Source organism: Nipponia nippon, unplaced genomic scaffold, assembly GCF_047370975.1.
Source record: "Nipponia nippon isolate SJK-2023a ecotype South Korea unplaced genomic scaffold, ASM4737097v1 scaffold_3, whole genome shotgun sequence".
Classification (NCBI taxonomy): Eukaryota; Metazoa; Chordata; class Aves; order Pelecaniformes; family Threskiornithidae; genus Nipponia; species Nipponia nippon.
In genome coordinates, this window is record NW_028262347.1 from 106,434,220 (window position 1) to 106,456,228 (window position 22,009).

At 41.3% G+C, this 22,009-nt stretch overlaps 2 protein-coding genes across 9 annotated transcripts in view; one reads left to right on the plus strand and one right to left on the minus strand.

Moving 5' to 3' along the window:
- WDFY4 (WDFY family member 4) overlaps positions 1–7,619 on the plus strand; it is a 146,891-nt gene extending 139,272 nt beyond the window's left edge. For all 5 annotated transcript variants that reach the window (XM_087764449.1, XM_087764451.1, XM_087764450.1 and 2 more), the window contains 4 exons: positions 2,793–2,975; positions 3,604–3,691; positions 5,934–6,045; positions 7,131–7,619. In XM_087764449.1, coding sequence (XP_087620575.1) covers positions 2,793–2,975; positions 3,604–3,691; positions 5,934–6,045; positions 7,131–7,197 — 450 coding nt within the window. In that variant the 3' untranslated portion in view covers positions 7,198–7,619. The remainder of the gene's footprint in view (positions 1–2,792; positions 2,976–3,603; positions 3,692–5,933; positions 6,046–7,130) is intronic.
- VSTM4 (V-set and transmembrane domain containing 4) overlaps positions 1–22,009 on the minus strand; it is a 76,270-nt gene that overhangs the window by 19,471 nt on the left and 34,790 nt on the right. Inside the window, exon 8 of one of the 4 annotated variants that reach the window (XM_087764459.1) lies at positions 15,300–16,188. The exons of 2 other annotated variants lie outside the window; for them this stretch is intronic. In XM_087764459.1, the coding sequence (XP_087620585.1) occupies positions 16,171–16,188 (18 nt within the window). In that variant the 3' untranslated portion in view covers positions 15,300–16,170. Of the gene's footprint in view, positions 1–15,299; positions 16,189–16,349; positions 19,017–22,009 lie in introns of those variants that run through there. One more of the 4 variants, XM_009465696.2, reaches the window with a different exon arrangement.

Consider the following 22,009-nt stretch of genomic DNA (forward strand, 5'->3'; position numbering starts at 1 on the left):
CTGATACATTGATTTTTTTCTTTCTACAGAGATTGCTAATAGTGTTCTTAATGATGAGAGGCAAGCACTAAAAGCAACGTCTTAGACTGAGTAGCTAAGTAGAAGCATCTTTGGGTGGGTAGATAGCAGGATTAAACAAATTCTAGTTTATGGAGGATGAAGTATTACCCTAGTAGCTCCTGGATTTGGCTCACCCACAACCTTATTGCCTCCATTGTTTTCTTAATTTCTCCTGACATTCATGCAGCAGAGCCATGTTAGCTGAGACATGTTGGACCTCAGTCTGCCGCCTCAGCTGATAACTTCCTTACACCTTTGTGGTGATAATGTTGGCTTTACTTTCCCTTCTACTATCAGGTGGGGGGCAGGGGGGGGCTCTTGATAGCAGTGGGTATAAGTCTATGTGCCCAGCCAGAATTGCATGCATGTTGATAGGAAAATATTCTGTATTGGATTTTACTGTAAACACTCTGGATAAGATTTTTTTTCCAGCCTTCTACCTCCCAAAAATGTTGCTTGCACATTTGTATTTTCTGTCTCTGTTCATATACTGGAGCAGGATTCCAGCTACTCAGACAATTCAAGGTTGGATCCAGTACCAGAGCTTGTACAAAGAGAGGCAAAATTGAGTCCATAGCAGTAAGAAACCAGGCAGACACTCTCTACTTAGTCTGTGAAAAAATAGTCATCTCATATCAGAGCTTTATTAACCATGCAGTCTGATGGTTAGCAATTGAGGGTGGGAATTAGTCTGTTCAGTGCCAGCTCAGCTCCCAGCCCCAGGGATCCTGGTTAGTGTAAAATGGCCAGTGGCTTCAGCAGGCCAGTTCAGAACACCCTGGTGGTTCCCTATGAAGTCAGCTGAAGCAGTGCCATGCATTCAGAAATGAGTGGGTGAGCTGCCACAGACCATGGGCTTGAGACCCCAAGAGGATGGAGTCCTCTTCGTTCTATGTACCAGCCCACCACTGCTGGTAGCCTTTTTAGTTGGTAGCTCCTCTTCTGGAGCTATCCAAAACCAAGATGGTCTGTGCTAGGAACAGTCTGGTGATTGATCCAAGAGCAGTTCTCCAGCTTTTTGGCATGCAAATGGTTAAACTGATTGGACAAGAGCCTGCAGAAAGGTTCATTTAAAAGAGGAAAAACCTTAGGAAAGTATGACTGAAACTTCAAGGAAAAAAAGATGAAAGGGTCCATATGTTGTGGATGAGAAAAATTCTTTTTGACGTTAGCAAAACAGGATGTTTAATTCTGAAATGTGTTTTTGTTTAAATTTTCTATATATATTTATATATTATTACATGAAGATAGAAACAAAATGTTTCCATTGTGCTAAATTAAATATTTTGATTGACACAAAAGTACATGTTTGGTAACAAGGTTTTTTCCTGGAAAATTCAGAACGTTTTGAAGTAAAGTTTTGAAGGAAACAAATTTCTGAACTGCATACTTTTCTGTGAAATAAGAACCCTGTGCAGATCTTTGTTATGTGATTGTTGGTTTTTATATTTGCTTGAGGATCTAGAAGCTCCATTTATAGATCCAAACCTCATGGTGTTTGTATCACGTAGACACAAAATAAAAAGGCTGTCCCAAAAAGTTTATAGGCTAAGGAGGATTGTAAAAGCTTGCTGTAACAAATGATTTCAGTTAGTTTTAAATCCCTGACCTGAAAAACACTGTAGATCATTACCAAATGCCTGGACATTACGTACTCTCATGCAGATAACGTAGCTGAAATTTAATCTCTTTAATTATTGGCAACTCTGTTTTGAATGCACTATCCTTGTTTTATCTTCAGAATTCTGCCCTGCAGTGTGAAGAGCCCTGGCCCCAGATGAGGCAGGGGTGAAGTACTGTGTTAGTTGATTTAAACCAGGTGCATGCTGCTAATTTAAGGGCACACTGGCCTTTGCCAGAATCAGATGACTTTGCTGATAGTGTTCTGTTTAGCTGGTTCTTAGTAGGCAAAGGGTGGAAAGGTCAGGTGGAATTTCAATTAGTAACTTGATCAAAATGCACTTTTGATAAGATAATTTAAAATTGCACCATTGGCTCTTGGTTCTGTGTTTCTTGCCCCTAAGGGATTACCTGTGTATCTGCTCCTTACGTGCAGTCTGTGGTAAGACTATGCACCTGCACAGAAGGGAGAGGAGAGATTCAGTTGCAAAGGACGTTCTCTGCATCAGAAGTGCAGCTCACTGAATGCTGAGCTGGTCATTGGTCAAATGCAAAACACAGTCTAAAAATGCGATGACATTAAGCTCCCTGTGAGGGGCAGAGGAGGATTGTGAAATCACCAAAGGCTTTGCAGCTAAGCAGGTGAACACCATGTCCTTGTTTAAGAGAATGCTTATTTGTAAAACTTAAAAGAGCACTAGTCCTGGCCTAGAACCTGTGCTAGGCATTGCCTGTGCGCAGTGCCTGTCCCTGGCAGTATCCAGGTCAGTCTGTCAGTCTGCTTTTTTACTAAAAGCCTAAATTTTCTGGAAAAGAGAAAGGGAACATGTAAAGAAATGCTTTCTTTTACAAAATGCAAAAACCCCTTTGTTTCTGCATTATCTTGATAAATCTGAGACAGTTGGTTTGGGTTTCTACAATGTAAAAATGTCAGAATTTTTCATGAGAAAAAAATGTCATTTTTTACTCTCTCTGGTTTAAATCATCTGCTCAGAAGGAAAACAAAGGTCAGAATTTAAGTCAGAGCGACTCTGTAATGTAAAATCAGCACTTAGGAGCTATGAGGAGGATGAGTGTAGGATCTTGAAACATTGCCTCTTGCTTTGTTACAGGGTGCTATTATCTCTTGTGCTGGATCTTACCTATATCTGTGGACAGTCAATGGCCAGCTTCTTGCAAGCATTAACACCACCTGCAGACCTGAAAGCCATATTGTTTGCTGCTGCTTTGCTGAAGTGATGGACTGGGACACATGCAGCATCATCATCACAGGAAGCACAGATGGAGTGGTGAGGGTAGGTAGATGGGGGAGAGGAACAGGAATCCTGATTCACTGTAGACTAGAAGCAAACTTTTGCATCCTAAATGGAGTGACAGAGCTACTAAAAGCCCATGCCACTTTCTTTACAGGGCAGCACAGGGCAGAAGCTGAAAATCAGAGTAAAATGTTTGCATCCTATCAACTTTTATCCTCCTGAATGGAGGAGTCTTGGCCATTCAGGAAGAGTTTTGAAAATGTGCTTTTCATTCTGGTGTGATTTTGAAAACAAAAATTATATTGCCCATTGGAAATATGTTTGAGTCTGGTTTCTGAGAGTTGGCTGATAGCTCAGTTTATTAAGTCATACTTTCTAAGGAGCAGGAGGTCACTGCTGGTTCTGCCTCCAGTCTGGTGGGAGAGCTTCCTGGGTTATTGAGATCCTCGTTAGTGTGTCAGCCCCACAACCCCACCAGCTCCCTGCATACATTTCTCCAGTGTGACACCCTGCAGCACAGTGGTAGAGGGAGAGACAACTGTGAAATCCTGTTCTGATGTTAGAAGTCCAATTCCCGCCCCTTGCTGGGAAGCAGACAGGCACATCTCTCTCTTGTTGCATTGTTATAATCCATGCTTTTCCCATTTTTACCTTCTTGCTGGCACAGCTGTGGAAGACTGAATACACCAATACCCCAGGCAAAGCTGCTGGACTAAGACCGCAGAGAGGCGTGATGGAGGAGCCAGGCAACACAGGTATGACCACAGGGTGGGCTGTGAATTGCAGTGTGACTGTGTGCTGCAGGCCTTGTTTGGTTGTGAGCAAGAAGAGGGTGTGTGGGCACAGTGGTGTGAAGGGGAGATGGTGCGGGTAACTGGTGTGGTGTTACTGTAACCAGCAGCAGAAGTAGTGAGTAGCCACTGCCCTACCTTAGAGACAGAGAGGAGCCCTGAGCCACCAGTCTCAAGGGCACATCCTGCCTGGATGAAGCTGAAAGCTTCTTCATAGGCTCTGCCACGGGTTCTGTCAAGCTTGATAGACTACCTTTCTGCATAAACCTGTGAAACTAATGAACTATCCTGGCTCCAGAAAGCCCATTCCTTTGGCACTTCTGCTGATGGCCTGTACTAAAGTATCCTGGCATAATGTCAGAGTGGGCAGTGCCAGATCCTGCCCTGGGATGGAACAGGGAAGTTTGTTGCCTTTGCCACCTTAAATGAGGTCAGAGGCCCTTCAAACTGGTGGGAGGCCAGCAGCAGACCCTAGTGCATGGAGCTGTTTATTCAAGGCTGTGCCAAGCTGAAGCTGATACCTTGGAGTTCTCACAAAGCTGAGGTTAATAAGATGATGGGGCTACAGTGCTGACTGGTATTAAAAACAACTCAAGCTCACTTCTCTGTTCAAACAAATACAGGAGCTGAAACCTGCCAGGGAGCTTTAAAGGCACAGCCTAAATAGCACAGCTTGCTTCTTTTCACAGCACATTTTATAAGAGAAAGGAATTGTGCTGTTAGTATGTATAATTTACACCACTTATTTGCTGTGATCCTCATTACAGACATTCTCTATTACTTCAATTTTAGGCACACAATTTGCATAAATATAGAGCTATAGATGTAACATCTGCATAAAAAGATATTATACAGTAATTGGACATTACCACTGAGATCTTCAGAAGTGCTGTTCATGTAACTTAGCATCTACATTACTTAAATTGCTATGTGAAAATATTTATACATGCAGAGGCATACTGGAAATGCCAAACCAGATGCCCATCCGACCTTTTGTCATGTCTCTGAGAGTAGCTAGAGCCAGATGCTTCTAGGGAAGGTTCAAGAACACCAGAGATGCCAGATGTGAAATAGTCTGGCTGTGGTAGCTACATATTTGGTTTCATTGCAGTCTCTAATCAGATTGCTGTAAATCAAAGCAAAAGACTTAACATTCCTTCCAAAATCCTTGTAGTATTATGTAGTCATTTTGCAGATTCTTTTTACATGTACAAACATCCAATTTGTTTTAAGAATTTCCTCAATTCTTGCCTGTAACTTCCTGTGGAATTTATTTCCATGTCCTTTTTACTTAGGTACAATTGCATAGGAATGTCTTCGAGCAAACTGAGATTTTAGCTGTTTTTAAAATGTATGTCTTAAACAGTTCTCCAAACTAGGACTTAAAAGCTGCCCATGGGAGCACAGCAGAATACTCCTGTTTGTGCCTTTTTCAGAGAGGATCATAAAAGAAGACAAGCATTGACGAGGCATCTGGTGATGTGTTGACAGACACACCTGTTCACACATGAACATAAGGATGCATGTTCTCAGATGCATACAGCAACAGCATTCTTTATTAAAGAGTTGAGAGGTATAATCAAAGCAGTGACATGCTCCCTTAAACTATTCAGATGCCTTCAGAATTGTTTCAAATGGCCAAATATTCCCATATCTCATTCTACGCATTAAAGAAAATAAAATTAATACAAAACACAGTCATTAAAAAGACCAAAGTAACTATGATTGAGTTATGTTGTTGGGGGTGTGTGTATGTATGTGTGTGTATGTGAAATGTGCTCGGCATTTAATTATTGGTTCTGTTATGAGCAGATTTAGATAAGTTGATAATACCAGGGCTTTATGTAATTTCTTTTTACTAGGCAATTATGGGCTGTATTATATCCTGGCAGCAAGGTATTGTGGGGCATCTTATTAAGCATAGAGCCCGTGAAAACTGATGAACAATTTTGCTGAACTAGGCATGCAATTTAGAAAGCAATAATACACAAATCCAATTTAGCACACAATTGATACAGCCGCACGTCAGCACATGTAACTATCATAGCCACAAATTAAATTGGGATGGGCCTATTTTGCAACAGCACAGGCTGAGATTAAATATATTTGTTCTCAACTTAACAACTTGCTGACCGTAAATAATAACAATCCCATCCATGCTGCCCCCAGACACTTTCTAAATATTTATTTTTAAACCACGCAACAGGTAACAAGTGTGGAAAACATCTTGTTCTCTGTCGGGAACTGAATCCCAGCCTTGCCTTGACTGGAAAACCAAGCAAGACCAGCCCAGCAGTGACAGCGCTGGCAGTATCCAGGTACTGTCCTTCCCTTTGCATTGCAGCCGGTGTCCAGCAGAGGGCACCGCGCCAGCCTCGGGGTCTCTACCGCTCTGCCCTAAACTGGCAGGTTATGGTATTTTGTTCTGAACTTCGCTGGGTTTTTGTCTTTTGTTTTTTCTTGTTGTTGTTTTTTCTAAAATCGCAACCGAATCACGCTGTCTTAGCCAAATGCAGTCACTCTGGGAGCTGGCCTGGCTAACTCTTTTAAGTGAATGATGTGGGGATAGTCAGATAGGAGACAACCCAGGAGAAACATCAGCTTTCGGCCAGAATAGTTGTAGAGATCAGTAGCTGCTACACTGCCTCTGCACCACAGAAAAAACACTATTGTAGGAGTTGCTGGAGGTGCTATCTCCTTAAAATGTAAACAGGAAGTTTTTGGCCAAAGGTCAACTTTGTTGTTAAACTCAACTTAGTTTGCACAGCCAGCAGTACTTTAGTTTACTCAATCCCCCTCCTGCAGTTTCATCTGTCTGTAACATTTGTCATTATCTCCTACCTCAGGATGTTACCATGTACTGTAAAACAGTTGCTGTCTTTCTCTCCAAAAGTGTTGGCATTTTGATAGTTGCTAAAATGATTCCTATATTCTGCATGCTCAGATTTAGAGCACTTTGAGTGTGATGCTCATATGCATTGAAAGTGGGAAAGTTTGGTGGGGAGGGTTAGTTTCATTAGTGTTGATGGCACTGCATGCAGCAGAGATTTCAGTGGCTGAACCCATGACATTATGTGCTAACAAGTCTGAATTCTGAATCTGGCCAGCAGATTTAATTAATGTTTGTGAATTCTCAGGATCAGTGAAGGGTAAGAGCTCCTGATCTGTCTAGATCATCCACAAGTAACCCATTGAACTCCATAAAAGTCTGGATCTGATTCTAAATTCAGTCTTTGAAGTATGAATCTTTGTTTATATCATTGTTCTTCAAATTTAACATTAAAGACAACCTGCTCCCCTGAATGTTACATCCTCCTAATTGCTAGACATACAGGAGAAAGCCTTGACCCTATTTGCATCTTGTTCTTAAATGTTATTCTCTTCTTTTTCTTTCTTTCTCAAGAAATTCCTCCAAGCTCCTGGTCGGTGATGACTGGGGAAGAGTCTACTGCTGGTCTGTGGATGGGTAGGAAGAAATAGCCAAGAACTCTTGGTTTTCCAGCCTTTTGGATGGAGAGAAAATTACCCTTCAGAGCATGAAACAGTCAGAGAAACTGGAAGCCTACAGTGCGGGACTGAATCTGAAAGGAGTTGTTGGACTGACCCTGCAGTCAACCCTGATTGAAATTAGAGAATGGACTCCGAAGTTGTAAGAGAGACACTGACAGACATGCATGCAGGCAATGAGATGTTGCAGTATTTGTCCTGGGAAAACTTTTGTATTTTAAATGTTATTTTAGATACTGAATTTGGCATAATACTTTGTATTTCACAAATAGTAGCTAGCAAATAAAACTGCCTTGATTATGCCAAAGAGCAATGTAGCTTAATAAAATTAGCATATTCTAATTTTAATACCATGAGATCAGAAAATACTGAGGCTTCAAACAGATGTTAAGTGAGTTTGTTGCAGTATCTTTGTTCTTATTAACATATAAGTATGTTAATATCTCCGTTCCTGCTCTTCCTCCTTCCCTGAATCTGCATGAAAATGTATGCATGCTTTCTGAAAAGCTGTTTTGTTTGCAAAGTGAAGGTAGGAATTCTCAGGTTGACAGCGGTGCCTTTATCCAGCCCCACTGTGAACATGTGTTACGGTGCAATCTTTAGTTTCCTAATCCCTGACTTGCTTTTTTTCATAGTGAGCAAGGCAGGTAAAATGCATGGAATGGGTGAGGATGAAGATCTGACACAGCTGGTCAACATATTCTTCTATTCTCCTCCTTCACTGCCTTCTTTCCTAGCCTCATCCCGGTGTTCTCTGGAATATCAGTATATGAGACATACTTCAGGATTTACCTTCATAATCACCCTGCATGGTAGAAGTGGGTATTTGTGGCTGAGGCCATAGTGTAATAAATTTAAGTGCTATTTGTGTCCCTAGTGGAGATGGAGAAAGTGTGAAAAATGAAGCTCCTTAACATTTTATAAGAATTTGAAGGAGCTAAACTGATAACTTAACTCCCCCTCTCCCCTGCCCCTCCTTGACCTGGTAAAGAAATTGAGTATCTTATCTTACACACAGAAGGGCTGAGTAGCCACTTAGGCAGAGCAGCTTCCTGAACACCACAGGCTGGGTCAGGGCAAGTCAGGATGAACACGAAGGACATTGTGGCCATGAAGGCCCTTGTGTTCACACCAATAAACACATCCCTGAACGGACAGAGCCAGGAGAGCTCCCTGATTTCCACTGTACTGGGACTGGTTAGCACTGCAGGAGTGAAGCCCTGTGTGTGTTGCACTGGACAGCCAGAGATTGAGGAATGCAAGGAACTGCTATATGCCAAAATCTTGGTCCTAGAGACTTGCCAGCGTCATTAGAAGACTCTGGAGTGGAAGACAGGTTTTTACCCGTCTTCCTCTAACTACACCGTCAACTTTCTTCTTCCTGTAGGGCACTGCTTTGTTCATGATTCTTCTTTTGAATTACATTGCTGAATGAGCAAGATGTCCTATGGCAAACAGCTTCCTTCCTTACAGAGTGCTGAGACATGTCCCGCCCCCAACCCACCCTGCAGCTCGGTCTAACCTCCACACTGAGTGAGGTAATTGCCTGTGGAAAATGTAGTAATTAGAGGCTAGCTCATGATGCAGACATACAAGGAAGGCTGCATTATGTCTATACAGGTGACCTGGCTGGTTATCCTTTCTAACCTCCAAGTATGTGACTTGATGACTCAAATACTATCCTTTCTGTGCTCGTGAAACGTACACTGAAAACAGGCCAAAACGTACCAATGTTTTTGCAATCAAAGTAACCCTGTGGAGCAAAGGTGGACCATGCCCATCCTTCCTTTTCCTGAGGACTGGGGAAAGGTCACTTGTCATAGAATTCAACAAAATTAAGTACACTATTTCTTTTCTCTTCCCTCTCTGTGCGTTCCTTAAAAATAACCTGTGATTTGGATAGATGGACAGCAAGACTTGGACTCCAGTCAACTGTGAATACAGCTTTACTGAATCATGATAAAAGTGATTAAGAGCCATGAAAGAATCTCGCTACCTGTGTTTTCATTTACCTAGTAGGCATCTTAATAGCTTGCTAATTGCATTTCCTCCTTTAGACTTTTCATGCAGCCTGTCTGCCAGCAGATACTCCCTTTCCTAGAGCTGGCACTGGCACCTACTTTGCAGCCTGGGCAGCAGCACTAATGGTTCCAGTGCTCTGGACATCAACCTGACTTTGGTATAAGAAGAGACCAGCTGTAGGCTAGCCATGCATGGATTTGGCAGGCTCATCTCCTTGTGCCTAACATCAGTTCTCTTACACCTTCAAGAGAAGGACCAGGTACATCAGCTGTTGTTTTGGATCACAGAGGACAAATCCAGAGTGTGCATGTGTGAATGGAAGTCAGCAGGTTAAGAATTAATGTCTTCCTGAGTCAAGCTTGTTCTAATGTTCAGGGAGTTGTAATTTGGGAGAATATAAAAGGCAAATGGGTAGAAATGGGTCACAATTTCCTCCTGGTGAAAATTCTGATTAGGAATGATTTGGTGTACAACAGTGCTTGGTTGAGCAAGTTTTGGTTTCTTCTCTAGAGGATTTTTCCCCAGAGTTGTAAGTCATGGAAAGAAATGCATACTGTGAGTACGAAAAGCACCGCTCCTTGCTTGCAAAGTTAAGGTACAAATGTAAGCATGTTGCAGTCATCAAATTTCCTCGGTCTGATACAGCCAGTGTGTGCGACAGTAGTAGAATGCTACCTGGTCATTTTTCTGCAGGCAAGTCTGTGACATGAAGTTTTTGCTAGAGATTTGTAATATATGGTTGAACAATTAGCTGAAACCAACCCCCTCACAAGCACCTACTTTTATATTTGTGTTGGTCTCCTGTGCATTTGGTAAATTATGAATGTCCATTCTGTCAGCTCTAGATGTGGAGGTAGCTTTCACTGACTCATAGACAAGGCTTGGTGCTACCTCAGGGGCAGTAGTGGTGCCTACTCGGTGGGTATCCTGATGTGACACTGATTCTCGAATGGCCGCATGGGATGTAGGGGTAACAGCTCTAGAACACACTTGAAAAATTAAGCAAGTAGAGCAATTCCGCAGCAAATACTTTCAGCATAACTCCGTTGTTACTGTAAGTGGCACAGTGCAAACACCACCAGAGTGTTGTAATTATCTCAGAACCAACTTTTGCAAGGGGGTAAGTAGCTCAGGGTGAGAATTACCCTTAAAAGAAATCCAATCCCATTAGGATAAGAAATGCAGAAATAAGGCATAGTCTTAACTCTGCCCTGTGGGGAAACCAAGAAGAGAAATATGGAACAGCACAACCTTTATGTGACTTTAAAAACCAGTTTAATCTAATAGAGGACCATAAACCCTAAAATGCCTTAATCACACTTATTTGGTTATTGCACAGAGCATCTTGCTTCCTTTTTCGGTAATAGAAGTCTTATAAATGTTACAGTGAGCATTAAATACTGTCTGATTTCTGTAGCTTTTTGTTGGCTAATAAATGCTAGTGAAGCAATATTTGCAGAGCTGCCTGTGTACTGCAGGGCCTTTGCATCCTCATAAAAAAGAATTTGCTCAAACCTTTTTTGAGAAATCCATGCAAACCAATCTGTAACTCCCACAGGAAAGTTTCCCTGTGATCGTCACCATGTGCTACTGTTCCCAAGTCCTTTTCATACAGGGATCTCAGCTTGTTACAAGAGGGTATTGGTAAGAAGATCATCTCATTCAGGATTGCCTATGGCTATCATGAGGGAAGCTACCTGAGAGCCACATGAGCTAAAATAATTTGCAGCAATATGCTCCCTTCTGCATGAAAAAGCAGTCTGCCATGCTTGTCTTTCGGGAAAGACATCCCAAGGAAGCTGAAAAATAAGCCCAGAAAAGCTCTGGACCTGATTGCAGCTCTCTTGTCTGCTCCTGCTTGGTACGAAGCACCTCTGAGACAGGTAGCTGAAGTTACTTGTTTGCTTACGGTCTCACACATCACTTAAGGATCGGACTAGTTGTTTCATTACTGGTGTCACTCTTCAGACATGTGCATAGCAATTACTGTCATTGAAGTCAGCCAGGCTGATGGGGATGTGTGAGAGGGAACAGGGCTGGTGGAGGAATGCCAACCTTCCCTGTGCTTTTTGCCTTACAGACGAGTTGTCATGGGAGCTCTTCCCAAGGGTCAGGAGGCTCCTGGAAATTTGCCGCATGAAGTTTTTAAAAGGGAACCCCCATATTCCCTGCACTTGAGGTAAGTGTCTTATGGAAACCTGGTATCCAGAACCAGGCAGCCTTCAGCAGTGCATTGGGATCTTGGTGACCGTGAGTAGTATTTGCTGTAATGAGTACCGAGCAAATGTAGGCCTTGTGATGGGACCAGCTGCACCTGTGTTCAGTGATCACTTGATGTGTTTAATACTCAAATGTTGCAACCCTATGCATGTGGAGGGTTGGTGGGGTAGGGCAGTTACTGAGGGAGCAGCAGTGAGTGTGCTGGCTGGGTGGCTGGAGATGAGGGTGTCAGGTGAGTCTCTGCGGTGGAAAGAACATTGTGAGCTCTTACTGATGGGGGAGAAGCTGTCTCTGTGTGGGTGATTGCAACAGCAGCATAGGAACTTTCCCTGTTCAGGTCAGAAATTGTCTCCTTGTTCGGTTTGGGCAGGAGGCTCTAAAGATTTTGCTTCTCCCTCGTACATCTGTTCACTGGCCAGGAGGGACAATGAAGAGTCATGCTCCCATAGCTACTCCAGTTTTGGTGGGATGCTCAACTCCCATGGGGAGAGCACAGGGATTAAGCTACTGGAATGAACAGTGAGAGTGCTCTTTGGCCACTCCTGTGCTCAGTCCATTCCCCACAGTCTCCTGGCTGTGGCAGTCTCCAGCAAAGAGGTGGTAGCAAGTTAAATCTCCTCTGCCAATGTCTATGTTTCTATACCCCCTTATTTTACTGACACGGCTGGACTAACCAAAATAAAATGCAGTCAAGGTGTAGTCATTTAAGTTCCCATCTTTGACTGTCACAGTTGCAGAGCACCAGATCTGGTAAGCAAGCAAAAGGCATATCTTTATTGTGACAGTGCGACTATGCATGTTGTAAACAAGAGGTTCCAGTGGTGTTATTGAAATAACAGAGTTGCTGCCAGACTATGAGGTAATTTGGTTGGGAAGGGGAAATCCTGATTTGCTCCAAAGCCTTTGTCCGCCTGGCAGGCTGGTTTCTGCCTGTAACATGACATTTGTTGACTTTGGTTCTGTAAGGACTCAGTTGCCACCTTGCTGGGTGTAGCAGCCTGTGGTGTTCATGGTGGGTGTCTGTTGGAAGCTCTGGGCAGCTCCTGGCTCTTCAGAGCCTGATTATGAGCTGAATATATACTCAGTATTTGGGCTGTATATTTACAGGCCCTTCCCTGTGGCAGTGCTGGGACTGTGATAAGTGGGAGGAGGCCCACTAGAAATCTACTCAAGCAGGTCTAATTGTACCAAATAGAACGGCTCAGTAGAGTGGAAAATAGTCCTCATATATCTACCCGAAGATAATGACCTTTTAAATAACAGAAGCAATTTTATTTCAATACTCCAATTACTCTGAACTCTCAAATGTCAAAGTGCCGAGCACTTTCAAAATAACTTAATTTAGACATTTATAGCACTTAGACACTGCTAGTTTCTTATCTAACCTAATTATGGGTTGTACAGGAAATTGCAAAGCATCCCAATTAATGTTATTTTTTATAGTGATACATAGGAGTGGCCTTTGCCATTTGCCGTCGTCATGTGCACAGTGATTTACTAATTTTGGCTTTTGAGTTAGTTCCCTGGCAGAACAGAGTTCTTCTATCCTCTGGTTTCTCTTTGAGAGCAAGCAAGAAGGACGTAGAGGTAGAAGTGACCATAGCTGTGTTTGCCTGAGGGATTTGAAGGGCACGTGTTCCTGTGAGAGCAGAGTGCCATTGCAAGGCAGGAACATTTAAGGCATAGAGGTGCCATATAGAATAGTAAAGGCTGGCTGTCAGTCTTGTGGATCCTCTCTGATCTGAATGCTTAGGCCAGGATTCTCCACTTACTTGTCTCCCACAGGACTAGTGCAGGGGAATGAGATTTGTAAAGCTGCTTAACTGGGTGCCTGAAAAAACCCTTCACAGATGGTGCTGAGCAGTTTCCCTTCTAGTTCCTATGCACGCTCGGAGGTAGACGAAGTGGTGTAGCAGCACTGAGCAGTATCCAGTGACTCGTTGTTTGCTTTTATGGTAAGGGGAGGATGCATGTCCAGTTACCGTGTTGGAAAGTCATAACTGTTGCCCATCCTCATGTGTTTTTTTGCCCTGTATTTTCTACGTGATGTCCTGGTTCTGTGCTGTGCTCACCCCTGGTGTCAGGAGAGAACTGTTAGCAGTCAGAGAAGTTCCTGGGGGCCTTCTCTTTCCTGGGGATAATCCAAAAGGATCAACAGCTAATTTTGCAAAGAAAGATGTGGGGCTGTGGGTACCTACGTACTGTAGCTGCTGTCAGCTGTACCCAAAACCATGCCAGCCGAGAACAGGAAGGCAAAAGCCCCCAAAGGTGATCTTGTCTTGTGCAGCTCTATGTACAGAGCCCTAATGAACCGTTGTGTTCTTGTGTGCTTCCTTATGGTAAAATATTGCTGCAGACAAGGTAGATATAGGATTTTAACATGACTTAACAACTCAAATTAGATCCAAGAGGAAAAGTTTGAGTTCGACTCAACAGCTTGCATTCAAGAGGGGCACAGGGAACAGGCACACAGGGAGGTAAGAAGTCCCTTTCCCCGATGTTTTTCCCTAGCCAGGACAAGAACCCAAGTGAGCTTTCCTGGGCACCCTGTGCACATGACCTCCTACTTCCCTGGTGTGAGATGCAGAAGAATCCCAGGTCCTGCACAGCAGGGAGAAATGCAGTTGCAGTGACTAGCTGTGTTATGTACTAAAATGAAAACCTGAGCAGGTCTCAGCTGGAGGCTCGAAAACGGCTGCCAGGACATTTCTGACTGGGGTGGTCTAAGACTGAAAAGCCTCTTGTGGGGTTTGCAAACAACCCAGCAATGCTGGTGAGGAACAAGGGAGACAACACAATATGATGCCAAGACAGGTAGGATTCTTGCCCTACCTATTGCTATGCAGTCAGTAGAGCACATTGCTTCAGCATTTAGCCTCTGAGTGGAAATGCTGGAATATGAAACTGCTGTGAAGTTTGCTGAAAGACCTGGGGCAGACAGGGAGAAGGGTTGTTTGAGATCCACATGTTGGAGCTATGGTGTGTTTTGTGCAGGTGTTCCAGCAGGCATTTTCCTCTATGAGCTGTGCTCAGAATGGGATCTCGGAAGCCAGCTGAGAACCCAACCTAATCATTCCCTGAATTTCCAGGGCTGTTTTCTCTGGAATAATTTGTTAATCTTTTCCAGAGAAGCAGTATTGGGACTCATTTGTTCTTTACAAGAGGAAAGCCTGACAGAATTGAGGTTGTTAGTTCTTTTTTCAACCTTTCCTTCAATAGTCTTCAAATATAGAGAAGGCTGTTAAGAGGAAAGGGAGATGTTCTGTATGACTACTGGGGAAAAGGTAAGAAGATATAGCCTGTATGCTAAGAAACATTTTGAATGATTAGGGCTATGGAAACAGATGGTGAAAAGAGTATGGAGCCTTGTCACTGTAAGTTTCTAAGAAGAGGTTAGACCAACCTCTACCAGGTTAAGTCAGGCTGAGTTGGTCCAACCTTGAGATCAAGTGATAGACTAGCTGACATCTTAAAATCTGTTCCATCTCCGTTTTCTCTTTTTTTCTGAGAGGAATAACACAAACTCGGAGTATTCTATTGACATGCAGTCTTTCGATCTACCCTGCCTCCCAACGAAGGTAGTAAAATGGAGTCAAACCATGTGGTGGAACAAAGCACACCAAATGAGTGTATTTCAGATTAGTGCAGGGAACTCAGAAGAGCAGTTGTTATGCAGTGAAATTTAGGAATTTTGTTGGAGAAGCCCTCAAAAAGCAGTATTTGACCTACAAATCAAACATCAAATGAGACCTCATCTGGTCTGAGTCCTGCTATGCCAGCAGAACCTGCCCAAACCCTGGCTAAGGACACAAGTTTATTGAACTTCTTAATGAAGAGAACCCCACAATTATGTTACAGTTATTCTAAAACAAATAATTTGGTTGTAATTACAGAGATAATTACATTCTGACCACACCTACCAATTAGAAAGTTATAATAAATAGTAATAAAATACCTTTTCCTTGGGCTGCAGAATCAACCCCCACACAGCCAGCAACGCTAATATGATTTACTCCTATTTGCTCATGGAGGATTCTAGTAATAAAATTTAATGTGGAGGAACAAGGTGCATTTAACCAAAGCTGTAAACATCTCTAATTCTATTTAAAGCTATAGGGTGCAGTACATATTAACATTTAACAATCTGATACTAAATTGGTGTGAAGCTAATAGAGCTGTATTTATTAAAATTTCAGCACTAGGCCATGTTTTACCAATGACAACAGAAGGAGTAACCAAAATAGTATGACTCAGCAGACTCCAACTGCTGCTTAATAAGGTATTAAGAGTCTCCATGGGAGCCCCTGTCATAAAAGAACAGTGGACCACATTCAGCTCTGCTGGTGTTCTGCTGAAGCCAGAGGGAGTTAGTCCAGAGATTAATTCGGCCTTGTGGTTCCTGTTAGAAGGAGCTAAATCCAACCTATTCCGCATTTCTCCCACTAAAGCACATTATACTCCGTGAAATTTTCTTCTCTGTAGTTTTTCAAGTGACTTGCTTTGATACTTAAAGATGTACAATTAATTGCAAGGTAAAGGATGATGTTTTTCTTTCTCCAATGATATGATCTGACATTATTAAATCTGGGTGGACACTGCATAAGAAAAGGCATAGGAAATGTCTGCTCAGGAAGATGAGTGTTCTCCTAAGTAGTATTTCTTGGTCTCCTTTCACTCAGCTGGTCTGTTGCCTTTCAGGATTCTGCTGTCATCTGAATCACAAATGGAAAACATTTGAAAATCATGGGCTTTTCTGCAGAATGAAAAATTCAATTCCCACCTATTGGGATTGTCTAAATGCTGTTTATGAGATAAACACATATCCTCGAATCATTCTCTAGCAAGCAATAAATCCTACACAGACTTAGAGAACTTATCTCACCAAAAAAGGTAATTTATTTATCTCAATTAACTATTATTTTGGGGAATTAGATATCAAACATAAACAAGAATATATAGAATATTAATACACAAAGAATGGTATTCATTAAAATACTGGGCATAAACATACAGTAGAGGATTTTTCTGAACAATGGGCACAATGACCAGTTGAATGTAAAATGAATTTTTATCTACCAAACTTTAGAAAGTTTTCACAACTAAGTGGTCAACTCATTAATGTGTTAGGGTTTTATTTTTAATTCCAAAGGAATCACTGATAAGTTCTATACTTTTCTAAGGCCTTCCTTACAGCTGTCTGCATAAGGGATGTCCTCTCTGAAGAGTCAGTCAAACTCTGACTGTTCCAAAATTGATCCCTGAATGTTTGATCACTCTTTAGCACCAATTTCATTTTGGTCAATGAGTTGATTGCTGTTGTCATTGAAAGTCCATCACCCGATCAGAGAACAAGGAAAGATACCATGCCATTTTGGTGGATGATTAAACTCCTGGGATAATAAAAAGGTGAAACAAACTTTTTCTTGACAAGTCACAAATGCAAACATTAAAAATTCAAATAATTACTAGCAAACCTATTGCTAAAAGCTGGCCTTAGTTTGGAAAGAACTGTTTTGATGTGGAACTAGGGTTGGAATTAGTACTGTACATAATGGCCAGCCTGACAAGCTTTTCTTAAATTCTTTTTTTATACAAGAGATTTTTATCTAACATGGAAGCAGGTGACTGCGTTTTACATGTACACATCCTGGCTACACAGTAACAGATTATGTATGCTGCTAATCTATGCTGCCCATTCAAAAAAGTTAAAAAGCAGTTTATACAGACTTGCTTATTCTGGTGAAACCCTCCAAAAGGCAGTGATGTGCTCTTTCCCTTTGTCGTGTGTCCCCATCCCTACACTGTCACCCCTGCCCTCCTCTCCTGCACTCCCATGCAGTAACAGGAATAAGGGCATGAGTATTCCTGCGACGGTTCCCAGCTGTGCTCTGAGCCCTGGTGAGAAGTTGCTGTATCACTAAAAAGTCCTGACCTGTAAAGGAGGAAGCAACTTGGATCACCTTGGTTAGGATTTCAAAACCCAAGTCCTGCAAGTGCTACTCCAAAATCCACACTAAATACTTTTGAAAGAATGGCCTGTCAGGGTACTCCCTCCCAGACCTGGAGAGGATCTGGCACACACCAAGTATCAGTTCTCCATGGCCTGATGGTGAGCTAAAGAGCCCGTGCTTTTACATCTCCATTAACTCTGTGGTCATTCAAGGGCTAAAGCTTCCTAAGGGCTGAAACATGTTGGGTACCCAGTTCTCCCTGAGCTTTCGTGGAATTTCGGCATTAGAGATTTAGGAGCTTGAAAACATCAGTCCAGCTGTCTTTCATGACTGAAATGCCCAGGGTGCCACAGAACAGCCCATTTTCCATGAATGTGTATCAAAGGAAAAGGAAAAATCCCTTCTCAGTTATCAAGAGGTGAAGAAAGAGGAAGAGTATTTTGGGCTCTCACATTAGGCTCACTTCCCTATCTCCCGAGCCCTGGTCTTTCCAAAGAAATAACTTCAAAGTAAGTGAGCAGGGCGTTAACGGAGTCTGCTCCATACTAAAGGAGAAGCTGTGTGATTTTTTCCTCTAGATCAGCAGCTCAGTAATGCAGGCCACAGGAGGAAACTTTTGCAGGTTTGGGAGCACCAATCTAGACCAAGGACAAAAGTAGTGTCCTGGCTCTGTCAAAGTCTTTTACTCACTATCAAATTTTTCCTATTCCCAATCAGAATTAAAAAAAGATCAAATCCTGGAAAATGTTCCCAAGCTATAAATATTCTTCCTCAAATAATTGAGGTTTAACTACAAATGTTTCCTTTGGATTATTTTGAAATGTTTGATTTCAAGCACTTAAGAAGAACTTTACTAAAAGTAACATAAGTTTTTTAAAGGCAATGTCATTTAGAAAGGGAATTTGAAAATACAGAAACCAAACCTTTTTATAACAATTCTGGAGGGGGGAAAAAAAGCAGAAAAAATAATTTTAACTTTTCCTTTGCTATAGAAAAAAAGCCTCATCTTTACTGAGTTAATATTTTTCTGATGGGAAAAACAGCATTAAATTGACAAATTTCATGGTCAGTGGTCTTTGTCTTCAGAAGCAGGCTGATGTGCATGGATCCTGCCACTAGTCCTTCTGAGGCTTGCTAAGATGTTGATGTTTGCAGCTGGACTCATCACATTAACATCAAAGAAGGAATAATGCTTAGTACTGAAAATGCCCCAGGTGGACTTTCAGTCCATTTAAAACAGGAGGGCCGAACACTACGAAGGGTGTCTCTGGGATGTCACTTGTAGACCAGCTGCTTTTTCTATGATTACTTTCAACTACATTTTGTTTAAAGGACTCACAGAAAAATAGAAGTGCATGAATGGAAATAAAAAAATAAGGACATTTGTATGATTTTTATAAATAAACAGCACAGCAAGAATTAAATAGAACACAGACAAAGGACATTTATACAGGCATGAACTATTACAGCTTGTTCTCCTCAAAGAGTATCTGTGCATAGACTGTTGTACTGGGAATGCCTTTGGCTTCCTGAATCGGCTTCATAAGTTCAAGTTCAGCGTATGTTAAATTCTCCTCTGCAATTTTCGGCTAGGAAACAGAACCAACAAATTCAAGTTATAATGTCATTACCACTGAATGTAAGACGCCTTAAATATTCTATAGAATGGGCTATATTTCTTCTCTCACACATGCTATGCTGTTAATCAGTTAAGTCTGGACTAGGTAGTTCATAGAAGATGAAATAAAAATAATATTAAAAATAAGAAACAGGAAATAGTAAGATTTTCAGGTTAATTTCAAACTTCTCTTTGTTTCTCAAACACTGAACATTTTAATTTGACAATTCAAATATTGCAAATTTGAAAGATGTGTGTTAGCAAAACATTCAGCCTCCTTAATCCTAAATTTCCCAATTTAATTTTAATTATTGCAGATTTCACAATTTGAAATATATATGCTAGATTTGCTTCCCAGCTGTAAACTTTGGACCAGTTACATCTCTAATCACAGCCACTCACAGTACCTCTCATTATGTTTCTTAACAGAAACAGAAAACATGCTACAAATATGCAGATGGCAGCAAAAATGGATAGAATTGAGTTACTGTAATTCCAATGGGATTTCACCACTCTTGCCATGCTATAGATGAATTCAGAGTTCAGAACAAAGGCTATACCACCAAAGCTGTCTGATGTATTACACTGGTTGAGCTTTAGACTTAAAACTGTAAGACTTAGCTAAGAGAGACGTTATCAAGAAAATTTACTGAACAAATTTCACGTGGATGACAGAAGAGCTGCCTACTGCTATTGGAGACTTCATCCAGACCCAGAGTAGTGGCTTAGAGGAGGAAAGTCTTGTGTTCCTTTGCGTGTGTTGGCTCATCAGTTGGGAGCGGGTTGTTCGTATTGAGTTCACCTCGGAAAATGTAGCAACAAACAAAAGAGTTGCTGTGGAATTGTACATGGGGCCCTAGTGCTTGAAATGGATTTCAGTTCATCTCTAGAAGATTGAAGTCTGTGCTCCCTGAAGAAGGGAGAAGTGCTAAGACCCTGTGCAAGTGAAGAACTGGAGAATCTGTTCTTTTATTTTCTTGGGTACTGTGTTCTACCTGAATATAACTGGTGTCCTCAAGTTTGAGCCTAAAAAGGACAATTAAAACAAAACAAAAAACATTTCAGCCATGCAAATTTTTGCAGTCACAGGCCTATACCTTATGGAAAAGGTTGCATCTCTGAGACCAAGAAAGGCTTTGCCAGTTGTAAACTGAAAACTGACTCAAAGTTCGTTAACCAAGATTTTCCATACAGTATTTAGATGTTATAATGAAGAAATTGACAATATTTTCCAATGGCAAGAGTTTCCTTTATGTTTTATTTACTGCTATTTATTTCTTTCTGATTTAACATAAATGATTCCTGTTTCCTTGAAATGTGTTTGAATAATTATTATATTGTCTTCTGGCTAAAAAGATAAACATCTCATATCCTCTGAAATCAGTCCCTGTGCTCCCCTGCTTCCTGTCTTTTGCACTGCTCTGGAATCCTCTCATTTTGCCCTGACAGTTGCTCACACTGCATTTCAGATTGTTTCCCTCTGGGTGGATCAGTTTACACTTTTCCAGCATTAATTTAATCCTATTTCTTCTCTGCAGATCTGATCCTGAAATACTTTGCACAGCTGCTGCTGCAAGTGGTGTCACTGAAGTCAGTTGATCTGTGCATGTGAGTAAAGGCCATTTGCAGGGCTAACTGTCTGCAGGACTGCAATCTTTGCATTTGATTATTCACATGGTCTTCTCTCCCTCCCCTTCTTGCATAGGTAGTCCTATTTGATCTCAGCTTCTGGTCCTCATTCACTATCAAATGCTCCACTGTTGACTACAAAGAACATTTCCTGCTTTCGTTGAATTCTCTGGTGTAACCATGTAAAAGGACTTCCTGTGGATCCCAGCCTGATCTTGTATGTAAGAAAAATAAAATCACACATTTCTTTTCTTTGTTCATATATCGGGACTGAACTGAACCACAATGTTTAGAAAGGCATCTGTCCTATCCTGGCTTTGGCTTAAAGAGTTAGAAAAAACTCCTGGTCAATCTGATACTTAATTAATTTTTACCTTCCCCTCTTATTTCTAGCCTGAGAGTATTAACCTCAGTTTCTTGGCATTTAAGTTGTTTTTGTCTTTTATGATATGTTAGAAATTCCTTTTGAGATTTCAAAACTATATGTGCCCATCTGTTCAGTAGGTAGTAGAGAGGCTAAATACAGGAGTTAAGTTGAGGCTGGACATCGCAATAACACCAGCAAATGCTGAAGATTTTATTATCGGTGTATGATAGCACATCTAGTCTCTATTTGAAGGTACTGGGAGTTTTGCTGCCAACTTCAGTGGGTGTCACCTCAGACCCTCAATGCAGAATGATACACTGCATGTGAAAGGACTCCTAAAAATGAACCTGATAAAACTTTACAAACAAGCTGTTGGTCACTGCCAGAGAAAAACTCTACATTTCCTAAGACTGACCTAGTCCATCTTTTGAAGTAGAAATATTTTCATTGTTCTGTAGAAATCAGTTGCTCAGGGCAAGCTAAATCTGTATAGGCTTTCCCCTTTGCTGTTTAATTGTATTTCATGTTATGTTTCCATTTAGAAAATGCCACATGTCCTAAAATAGCCACCCCAACGCCCAGCTCATGTAAATTTTAGAACTAAGATTTATGAAATCATATTGTCCAGGTGTTTTATTATATTATCTCAAAATTGCATTGTTTTCCAGTGTAGATTATCTCTTTATTCTTACTTTATTCTATTATGTTTGGATATGAAAAATAACACTAGATTCCCCAAAACAGGTCATTGGGCAGTAGTGGCTGATGTGTTGCTTTCATACATTTTTATGATGTTCCTATAGTAAACATAATTTAATAAAGCCAAAACACACTAAATAAATAATTGCATCTAGAAAAGCAATAAAACCAAATAAAATTAGTACTTTCATAAGTGGAAAAGGTACTTCAATTACTGCTACAAGCAACAGCACACCATAAAATGTGTAGAATAATTTCCCTTATGCATA